Here is an 11,724-nt window from a genome sequence, read left to right on the forward strand (position 1 = left end):
TGTTTGCTGCTGTGTTTCCAGTGCCTAGAGCAGTGTGCTGTTATTGTACATGGTACATGCTCAGTAAGTACTTGTTGACTGAATGAATAAGGAGTAGTTTCACATAGGTAGATAGAAATCGTAGAAGATCTCTGAGGTGCTCCATCACAATATCTTGTGGGGAAAGATGAATGCACATGGAAAAAGGGGAATCGGAATCATGTGGGGAAATTACTCTCGAAGTAGAAGTACCTCCTCCTGCAACCCACTCTGCTAAACAGTTTATTCTTTCCAAAGTTCTGAAACTGGTCTCAGAAATACTATGTTGTTCCTGTCTTTAAGTCAAATGTGTCACATTGATAAAATAATTATGTTTTTGGCAAGTACATGAAAAGGGCCTCTTCAGTGTTCTTAATACAGACAGATCTGAAGACTATACTGACAGTAGCTATATTTTATTTATTTTTATTTTTTGAGACATACTCTTGCTCTTTTGCCCGGGCACTGGAGTGCCGTGGCATCAGCCTAGCTCACAACAACCTCCAACTCCTGGGCTCAAGCGATCCTCCTGCCTCAGCCTCCCGAGTAGCTGGGACTACAGGCATGTGCCACCATGCCTGGCTTATTTTTTCCATTTTTAGTAGAGATGGGGTCTCACTCTTGCTGAGGCTGGTTTCGACCTCCTGACCTCAAGCGATCCTCCCCCCTGAGCCTCCCAGAATGCTAGGATTATAGGTGTGACCAACCACGCCTGGCCAGTAGCTACATTTTAAACAAAATGAACAAACTTATTAATAGACAAAGTTGGACCTTTGAGATGATGTTTTTCCTTGTGGTACACAGTTTTTAAAGGTGCTATTAAGGGCTCTATAAAAAATTTATGAAAATCTTTTCCCTGCCTCCCAAATTTTTATAGACAAATGAGCTTATAAACATGTAGGAAGTTTTGCTCTGTAATAAATCTGATGTAAAACCTAATTTAGGTTATTATAAACCTAAAAAGAAAAATTAAAAAATTTTAAAATTAAAAAAGATTCTTAAATATGTTTCAGAAGAATGGAAAAGGTTGAGTTGATTTGTTTGTGTATGCAATGTACATTTTATTTTTATAGATAATTTTTATAAGTTTATTGACATATTCATGTATCATAAAATTTATCCCTTGAAAGTGTACAATCCAGTAGTTTAGTATACTCTCAGTTGAATATATCGAACCATTTTCTAGTTGTAGAACATTTTCGTCACCCCAGAAGAAACCCACTGACAGTCACTTTACATTCTCTTCTCCCCCTCCAGCCCCTGGCAACTATTAATACTAAGCTATTTTTTGCATCTGTGGATATGCCTATGCTGGGCATTTCCTATAAATGGGATCATCATATATTTGACCTTTATGTGTTTGGCTTCTTTTACTTAGCATAATGTTTTCAAGCTTCATTCATGTTGTATATGGCAGTACTTTATTCCTTCGTATGACCGAATAATATTCTATTGTATGGCTACATACCACATTTTGTTTATCCATTCACAATCTGAGGGATAGTTCTGTTGTTTCTACTTTTTGGCTATTATGAATAATGCTGCTTACACAGTTTCCTTAAAGGATATAAGAGACCTGTTAACTACTCCTGGGAAGTGTGAGAGAGAGACAAACTGTTTACCGTGTTGTACGAGGTGATTTTTTAAAAACAATTGTATATATTACTTTATAATTAAAACAAAAGTACCCAATCACTAATATTATGACCATGGGTAAGAAATTGTACCTCTAGGTTTCAGTTTTCTTATTGTAAATAAAATTGGACTAAATATTTGTCGAGGTCTTTTTCAGTTCTCACATTTTATGATTATATGATAAATTGAGTGATAATGTTCTAGGAATTTTTTCAAGAATGAGAGTTGTATTCTTTATAACTGTAGTGTAACTTCCAGTGTGTTTTCATTTTAGGACCTAGAGTGGTTGTTACAATGGAAGGAATCAGTAATTTCAAGACTCCAAGTAAATTATCTGAAAAAAGTAAATCTGGTAAGATAGCAGATGTAAGAGCTTTCTTATTACTGTCTTTGTTATCGCTATTAGAAATGTCCCAGCATTGTAGTTTGATCCTTTGTTATCTATCATGCACAGTTTTAGCATAAATCCCCTTTATAATGTTAATCTTAACAAGACATTTTATAGTTGTTCATGAGCAGAAGCAGAACTCTTCTATCTCATTTTATGACTGAATAATGCTCTGTAATATATTCGTACAATAATTATGCCTCTAATGATGCTCACTTAGGTTTTTTGTTTGCAGCCACAAAAGCAAATCCCAGTATACAAATGAATATGCTTGCATGCATGTATGTGTGTGATCTCTCTGGGTACATGGTGTAGTGCAAGCGTCAGCAAACTTTTTGTAAAGGGCCAGATAGGACATAGTTTAGGCTCTGTGGGCCACATAGGGACTCTGTTGCATATTCTTCTTTCTTTCTTTACTTTTTAACAGCACTTTAAAAATGTAAAAACAACTTTTAGCTTGTGGGCCATACAAAAACAGGCCATTTACCAACCTCTGCTTCAGTGTTACTGTAGGACAGAGCTCCAAGAGACTTGGTCAAAGGGTATCCATTTAAAATGAGGACAATATTGTCAGATTACTCTCCAAAAAGACTATGCCAATTAATACTCTTAGCAATAGTATATTAAGAATGTTAGGATGCTTTTGTATAGATCTTTGCAAATATTAATTTTGTTTTTTATTTCTCTTTCTGACATTAAGTATCATCTTCAACTCCATGTATAAATATCCCTGCCTCTCCGTTTATGCAGAAGCTTGGCTTTGGTACTGGGGTAAATGTTTACCTAATGAAAAGGTGAGTATAAGATTTCAGAGTAGCCTTTTTATGTGGAACCGTAGTTCGCTGTACTGGGAGACAAAAAAAAGGAACATAAAAATTCAAATATTTAGATTTGGGGTAGGTTCCTGATCCTACCTGACTGCCATATTCCAGTCGCTAGAACTTTGTATAACTTTGCCAGAGTTTTGCTTGGTATACTTTTATCCTAGCTTCTTCATGAAGGTAAAGTAGTTTACCTTTTAATTTCTTCTGGGTTTTTTTTTTTTTTTTTTCTTTGAGACAGCGTCTCACTCTGTTGCCCGGGCTAGAGTGCCATGGCATCAGCCTCGCTCACAGCAACCTCAAACTCCTGGGCTCAAGCGATCCTTCTGCCTCAGCCTCCCGAGTAGCTGGGACTACAGCATGCGCCACCATGCCCGGCTAATTTTTTCTATATATATTTTTAGTTGTCCATATAATTTCTTTCTATTTTTAGTAGAGACGGGGTCTCGCTCTTGCTCAGGCTGGTCTTGAACTCCTGAGCTCAAACGATCCACCTGCCTCGGCCTCCCAGAATGCTAGGATTACAGGCGTGAGCCACCACGCCCGGCCTTCTTCTGGGTTTTATAAAAAGAAGTGGCAGAGAAAAGGGTTCCTTTGTGGTAATAACACAAGATTCTTAGAGGAAAACCTCAGAGAGGAAGCCAGTATTGTGGTATGTCTGTGACTAGTATCTCTTCTGTCTAGAAAGTTGCCTTCCCAAGATACTTTCTTCTAAAAGAAATAAAAGGTTTTTATTTCTTATGGCATCATTATGGAGTAAGAAGGATAAATACATGATTTTAAAGTAGGAAAATTATATTAAAAGAAAATGAAATAATTGAATTTGAGTAGGGTGCTAATATAGATGTCAACAGCTTTTTAGTTTTGTTTTTCTAAATTTATTTTGATGACTCTGTACTTAGTTTCATGTTTGTTAAGTGGCAAACAACTAAGTATATATGTTCCTTAATGCATTCTTGGAATCATCAGCCTGCACTAGTCCAACACTGCATATCTTAACTTCATCTAGTTTTATACTGTTTCCAAATAGAAATGCTTTTTTTAATAAGAGGCTGATGGATTGCGAATAGTCCAGCAATTATATACAAATGGGTATTCCTGAAGCATTTTTGCAGAAATACTTTGTGTGTATGCTATGAATTTGTTTTGTGAATACTTACTGTTTAGTGTTTAACTCTCAAGTTATTTTGAAAGAAAAAAATTCTCACAGGTTCATGGGTTAAAGTGTTTTTAACAAAGGTCTGCCTTCTGTGGCTTAGTCAGAAAGCGTTACACAGCTGATCTTGGAAAGTAGGAGTCCCTGACTCTTCCACTCCTAACGATGCAGCGCTGTCACCCTGGGGTTTCCTCTGCCCATAACCTGTACATTTTCTTTGCTTCTCTCCTTAATTGGATCCTGTTTTTGTGTATATCTTATTATTTCTTGGTTTATGTCACATTTTGGTTAAGGACATCTGGTAGCTCCCCATGAAAAGGTGCACAGAAGATACACTTTTTGAGAATTAGCATTTTTAAAAATGTCATTTTACCCATAAACTTTAATGGTCCTTTTTGTTTTTCTGGGTTAGAATGCTTGTTTGGAAATAACTTCTCTCAGAATTTTGAGACTATCAGTCATTGATGTTTTTAGTTTACACTGTTGCTATTGAGAATTATGGAAGCCTTTCTGACTGTTGATTCTTTGTGTGTAGTCTGTTTTCTGTTACCTGTCCCTCTCATGGTCCTCGATCCCTGTATGATCTTTTTGTCACCAGCATTCTGAAATGTCACAATGATATGCCTGTGTGGGGGCCACTTGGAATCTGATGGTTCCTGTTCTTAAATTTTTGAGGAATTATTTTTCAACTTTGTTGATGTTCACCCGTTTTTCTGTTCTCCATCTGGAATCCTATTATCTGAAGGTTGAACCTAGTGGACTGATACCTGGTCTACCTTTTTTTTGATGATGATTATATATGGGCCAAATGTTTTTGAGCATCTATTTAGATTAAATTTCCTAGAGATTAATGTTTATTACTTTAGCATCCTATAAGTCATCTGTACATATAGTTAAATGTTTGATGAAGAGTTGGTAGTCTGACATGCTCAAATGGAAAAATTATAATAGAAAATAGTGTAGCAGTTTTTAAGTTTAAAATTTATAACATTTCATCCATATCCTTCCAGTTCTTTTTATCCCTTTCCATCTAGTGTATAGATAGCAGACTTCTCTCAGTATATCAGATACTTATCTCCTAACTGAAATAGAAATGTATTCTAAAATATTTTACATTTTTAAAAAACAAATTACTATATCAAGTCTTTTCAGAATTTGGAAGTTCTTTTTAGTCATTTCAAAATGTACTGTGGCTTTTATTCTTCTTCTTACTAGATCTCCAAGAGGTTTGTCTCATTCTCCTTGGGCTGTGAAAAAAATTAATCCTATATGTAATGAACATTATCGAAGTGTGTATCAAAAGAGATTAATTGATGAAGCTAAGATTTTGAAAAGCCTTCACCATCCAAACATTGTTGGTAAGTTTAAATTTATTTGGTAGCATTATCTGGTCTAATTATTATTCTTTTTATCTAGAAACAGTTTATACACTCTTAACTGGATTCACTAATAAAAATGAGGATGAGGCTGAAGATTGACAGGAATCAAATTAATGTGATCACTCTAAAAATTCACATATAATATTTAGATACTTAAGTAATATATTTAAACTTCATGGGAGTAAATACAGTCATTATAGTGCTGGTACTTTAGAGATTTTAGGAGTATAAAATGATCCTTAATTTCCTAGTTTTCATTTTGCATCTTTAGTACAAATATGGCTGGTAAAACTATTATATTTAAGGAAGTGTAGAATAGTAAAATATTTTAATTTGTGGTACTATTGGCAAATATTGAAGGCATTTTAAATTAGATCTACTGGATTAGTTTTGTAAATAATGGCTATTTCATTGTATATTTGTCATTGTTAGCCCAGATCCATGTTTTTGATCACATTACTGTAAAAAACTTAAATACTATTATTCTTCCCTGTACTAGTAAAGAAATGTCTTGTTTTCTTTAAGGCTATCGTGCTTTTACTGAAGCCAGTGATGGCAGTCTATGTCTTGCTATGGAATATGGAGGTGAAAAGTCCCTAAATGACTTAATAGAAGAAAGAAACAAAGAGAGCCGAGATCCTTTTCCAGCAGCCATAATTTTAAAAGTTGCTTTGAACATGGCAAGAGGCTTAAAGGTAACTATACCATTGTATTTTAAATAACTTTTGTGGAATATGAAGACACTGAACACCTGCTATACCTAATTACAAGGTAGGATTTTTCTCCCAAAAGAGGGAGTTTCCTTAAGTTAAAGTCACCACAGAGTCTTTCACATTAGAGTGTACTATTTCTTCAGTCTAATCCTCTCCCAACTGAGCTGTTGTGACCGAGTGTGCACTATTTCTTCATTTTGATCAGCAAAGTATTTTTTGGGGCCCTCACATAAGCCTGAAATAATCTACATCAGGTAGTTTTGCTGTAGACATCATGTGTTAGATTTAGTTCAATGGATTAATACATCTAACACAGATTTAGCAATTATTCCTAGGGGTATAGCCTAACCCCTTGTTGATATGAGCAGAGCTCTTAAAAGCTCTCAGTATTATGCAAAGAAATTATGTTTTTTGTAAGAAATCTTAAAAATTCCGTATACTAAATAACTTAAACAGAAGTAATGACTACTCCAGGAAACTACTGGATGACTCAAAAGTATATCAGGTAATGATGATACTGAGGTCAGAGTTACATATTAAGAGTTCAAATAAGGCTGGGTGTAGTGGCTCATGTCTGTAATCCCAGCACTTTCAGAGGCCAGGGGTTTGAGACCAGCCTGGGCAAAAGAGGCCTTGTCTCTCACAAAAAACCGAAAGTTTAAGTAAAGTTGGTTTATGAAACAGATTGGAAAAACAATGTTTCTAAATATATTATTTAGATTTAATACATTTATAGAAAAATTGATTTTAAGTGGCTAGGGTAAACTAATTTGAATTATTTAATAACTAAATTTTAAATGTATATGTATAATGGAATTAGTAAATTACATTGTAAATGTATTTAGGCCTATTCACTTTATGATGGGCATTTAAATTAAGCACAGTAAGTGCTGCTGTGTAAAGAGAAGCTATATACCAAGAATTGTCTCACAGAGGAGATAATTCAAATGCTGAAGAATGAACAAATAACCATTTTCCAGGACATCTGTTAGCATAGTTGAATATCATTACTTGTTAATTCTAAGGGGGGTTAATGTATAAAACAAAATAAAGTATTAGGTTACATTTCTGCTTCCTCCTCTTGTGAAATGCACCATTTGGCAATTTGGTTGCTGTATAAACATCATGGAGTGCACTTACACAAACCTAGATGGCATAGCCTACTACACCCCTTGGCTATATGGTACAGCCTACTGCTCCCAGGCTACAAACCTGTACAGCATGTTACTGTACTGAATACTGTAGGCAATTATAACATAATGGCAAATATTTGTATATCTAAACAAAAGGTACAGTAAAATTACAGTATTATAATCTTAGACCATTGTTGTATAGGCAGTCTGTCATTGACCAAAACATCATTATGTGGTACATGACTCTATGTGGCGCTAAGTCGTCTGTTGTCTCATATTGTCTAAATAGACTAGCTTCAAGTAAAACTGCAGTAGTATCTTCTGATATAAAAGTATGTATGGTGAGCTTGAAAATACAAAGTCAACCTCTCTATAAGTAAACATCTACTTCTAAAAAATGTTAGATTTCTGGTATGGCAGACCAACATATTATAATATGGAATGTTCCTTTCTCCTGCTTCAGGTAATTTGCCATGCTGGACAAATACAAGCCCGTAGTTTAGAGAGGGCATTAAAGATGTTTTTATTTGAAGGGTTATATTTTTTATTAGTTCATATTTTTGCTCATTTGTGCTAAATTTTTTATTATTTTAGTACCTGCACCAAGAAAAGAAACTGCTTCATGGAGACATAAAGTCTTCAAATGTTGTAATTAAAGGTGATTTTGAAACAATTAAAATCTGTGATGTAGGAGTTTCTCTAACATTGGATGAAAATATGACTGGTAAGTAGTGTTTTTACATTCCCCTCCTGACCAGATGTTGAAAACAGCTACAGTAATTAAGTAGTGATACTCATGCCAAAAGAGGCAGAAAAATATGAAGAGTCTGGAAATAGTTCCCAGATATAGAGAGGAATTTGTTATGTGATAAAGGCAACATTTTTGTGTTAGTGAGAAGGAGGTAGTTTTGGCAGTAAGTGATTATCTGGACATTTTAGAAAAAAATACTGTTTTCTATGCTTATACTTTAATCTCTGATAGATTGAAGATGGGGGGAAATAGTAGAAAAAATTGCAGGTAATATGTTAATTGTTCCCAAATTGATCTAGAGATTCAGTCCAATCAGCATTCTAGCTGGTTTTTTCATTGAAATTGATAAATTGACTGAAATTTAAATGGAGATGTGTGGACCTATTTCATTCCTGGGCTTAAGGAAAGGGTCCAATCACATTGGCTCTTTGACTTAGCAGTCATAGAAATAGCACTCAGCATAATGACAATGTAATTCAAAATGAGGTCCAGAGGTGATGTGATCTGCTCAGGGTCACACAGCTTGCACATGTCTTTCAGTCAGGCAAGGCAAGGCAGTCTGGCTCCAGAGTCTGAAATCCTGACATCCTACTACTCTCTAAGAGAAGTGCTGTTACCCTGTATATTTGCCAGCTGACCAGCTAATTATCAATCTGCTACGTAGAAAGTAATCTTTAAAAGGAGGTTGAGTGTATTTTCACATTTACTGGTGATGTTGATTAACCCGTGAACTACCTGTTCAAATTGCTTGCCCATTTTTCTTTGCGTTGCTTACCTTTTTCTTGTGATTTCTAGGGCCTATTCCTCATGACCATTTTGTTTGTATTTTGCTTGTTTCAGTGACTGACCCCGAGGCCTGTTACATTGGCACAGAGCCTTGGAAACCCAAGGAAGCTTTGGAGGAGAATGGTATTATTACTGACAAGGCAGACATATTTGCCTTTGGCCTTACTCTATGGGAAATGATGACTTTGTCTATTCCACACATAAATCTTTCCGACGATGATGATGAAGAAGGTATAAATGTAGTTTTTTAAAACATAAATCCCAATCTCTTTACACTAATTTATACAATTTCTGTCCTTCCATTAAGTTAAAATTTAATAGAGCAACTGGTTTTAGTCTAAGATATAGATTAATACTGATGACTACTTTGGTACCATCTAAGCTTAACCTCATATGAGATGTAAATTGAGAATAGGGAGATAACTGTGCCTCTCTAGGTTTTCTTATTTTAAAAACTCCCTTATGAAAGCTTTCCAATCTTTTTCTCAGATAAGGGAAGGAAGTATGGTTGATAACCTGTAAGTCCAAGACAGTAGTTATATCTACTCAATGGCAGGACAATTGAAGAGACTGCCTATGATATAATGGAAAGCATACTGGATAATAAATTCTTATTTCACAAGGGTGAGCTATTAAGCTTTTCCATGACTTAAAGTGATTTATTATTTCAATCTCTGACTCCTTCAAGATAAAACTTTTGATGAAAGTGATTTTGATGATGAAGCATACTATGCAGCTTTGGGAACCAGGCCACCTATTAACATGGAAGAATTGGATGAATCGTACCAGAATGTAATTGAACTGTTCTCTGTATGTACTAATGAAGACCCTAAAGATCGTCCTTCTGCCGCATGCATCGTTGAAGCTTTAGAAATAGATGCCCAATATTAAGTATAGCTTGTGTATTTAACTGTTTACTCTGATACATTTATATAGTTCCTATAATGATTTGTAGTTAGTTATTAGACTCTTTGGAGGTGGCCTATTTGAGGACCATAGTATCTTGATAACATTTGAAGAACTATTTCTAATGTAAGTATATTTCATATAAGCACTTGGAATTATACTGGGTTTTCTATGAAGAAACTAACTACACAAGTACTTTGCTCATGCAGACTTAAAACACTAGCAACAAAATGCTGTAAACTGTTTAACATTAATTTGAATTGAATGACCATTACTTTTATTAATGATCTTTCTCAAAAATTCTCTATTTTAAATAGATATATTCAAATAGCACTTCATATAGTATAAAATAAACATCAAACCTTTTGCTGGCCTTCCTTGGCTGATGTGCTTATTAAGTTAAGTTGTCACTGGAAGCTGAAGAGAATATGACTCAAAAGAGTAGCTCCTAGGATATTTCCAGACTCTGGTTGCAGCTGGTCTTGCTTTCTTGGATCTTCTCAGATCTTTGTTTTTTGCTATAATTTATTAAATGTATTTTCTGTATTATTTTTTATTTACTAATCTGTATCTTAAACCCATCAGTTCTGTTGTAAAAATAATAAAACTCAAATAGGGTGATTATTATAATAAAGCACATTTTGGTACCAGAAGTTGTCTCAGCATTACATTATTTTACACTTATATCTGAGTGTTGTCATTAAACATGTTGAGTGGATGTGAGTAGGTTTCTTTCCCTCTCTTGACCTTATTTTGCTAATCTATAAAATGAGGTTGATTGGGATCAGTAGTCTGTGAGCTACAGCCCCCTCAAAATTTTCAAAATTATCTAATTATGAATCTAGGTGATATCAAGTAGACATGATTTTAAAATTACTGTTAGAAGGGGGTTCTTACATTAGGTACCCCTGCACTCTGATTTACTGGAGGGTTCCTTTTAGCACAAGATTGTACCAAGCAGGGCCAGGCATGGTGGCTCATGCCTGTAATCCTAGCACTCTGGGAGGCCGAGGCAGATCGCTCGAGGTCAGGAATTCAAGACCAGCCTGAACAAAAGCAAGACCCTGTCTCTACTAAAAATAGAAATAAATTAGCTGGACAACTAAAAATATATACAGAAAAAATTAGCTGGGAACAGTGGCACATGCCTGTAGTCCCAGCTACTCGGGAGGCTGATGCAGAAGGATCACTTGAGCCCAGGAGTTTGAGGTTGCTGTGAGCTAGGCTGAAGCCATGGCATTCTAGCCTGGGCAACAGAGGGAGACTCTGTCTCAAAAAGAAAAAAAAAAAAAAAAAGATTGTACCAAGCAATAGTGGAAAGACCACTAATTAGCACATCATCCATCAAAATACTAAAGTGACAACGTAAATTGAAAGTTGGCTTTGGCTGGGCATGGTGGCTCACGCCTATAATCCCAACACTCTGGCAGGTCAGGAGGTCGAGACCAGCCTCAGGAAGAGTGAGACCTCGTCTCTACTAAAAATAGAAAAAATTAGCCAGGCATGGTGATTGTGCTTGTAGTCCCAGCTACTCAGGAGGCAGAGAGAGGAGGATCACTTGAGCCTGGGAGTTTGAGGCTGCAGTGGGCTATAATGATGCCACTGCACTGTACCCAGGGCAACAGAGCAAGACTCTGTCTCAAAAAAAAAAAAAAAAAGTTAATGCATAAAGAAATCTTATTTGTGTATTATTTTGCACTCCAATATTCAATGGGATCTATTATCCTCACTCTGACCTGTATGTCATTCTTTTTTGCCAAGCTAACAAAGCAGCTTCTCCCAGCCCATTTTCTTCCTAGCAAAAATAGCAGTTCCTGCTTTTATAAGACATAAAGCATGAGGGGATCTTTCTTTTTAACACATAAACCAGTATTTTTCATTGACTAATTTGTTTTCATTCTTTGATATAATATTAAAACCATGATCACTCACCTGATTTTTGGTTCTTCTGAAGGCGCTTTGCTTGCATGGACGGTTGTTGAAGTAGGTGTTCCTGCAGAGGGACAATCGCTGGAGGTTTCCATTCGGCCATCTTGTT

General features: G+C 35.5%; 1 protein-coding gene across 1 annotated transcript; it reads left to right on the forward strand.

The window, feature by feature from the left end:
- The first annotated feature begins 1,947 nt into the window (after window positions 1–1,947).
- On the forward strand, window positions 1,948–9,671 carry PBK (PDZ binding kinase). Its single transcript, XM_069484787.1, has 7 exons — window positions 1,948–2,005; window positions 2,742–2,835; window positions 5,234–5,376; window positions 5,923–6,092; window positions 7,838–7,967; window positions 8,835–9,011; window positions 9,469–9,671. Exons 1-7 carry the CDS (start codon window positions 1,948–1,950, stop codon window positions 9,669–9,671), a joined length of 975 nt encoding a protein of 324 aa, XP_069340888.1.
- The last annotated feature ends 2,053 nt before the right edge of the window (window positions 9,672–11,724 follow it).

Source organism: Eulemur rufifrons, chromosome 12 (assembly GCF_041146395.1).
Source record: "Eulemur rufifrons isolate Redbay chromosome 12, OSU_ERuf_1, whole genome shotgun sequence".
Classification (NCBI taxonomy): Eukaryota; Metazoa; Chordata; class Mammalia; order Primates; family Lemuridae; genus Eulemur; species Eulemur rufifrons.

Excerpts from the sequence above, each read along its gene's own strand:
- PBK (XM_069484787.1), top strand. The coding sequence starts at position 1,948 with ATGGAAGGAATCAGTAATTTCAAGACTCCAAGTAAATTATCTGAAAAA. Across the intron at positions 2,836-5,233 it reads AATGTTTACCTAATGAAAAG|ATCTCCAAGAGGTTTGTCTC; the intron begins GTGAGTATAAGA and ends TCTTCTTACTAG. Across the intron at positions 7,968-8,834 it reads ATTGGATGAAAATATGACTG|TGACTGACCCCGAGGCCTGT; the intron begins GTAAGTAGTGTT and ends TGCTTGTTTCAG.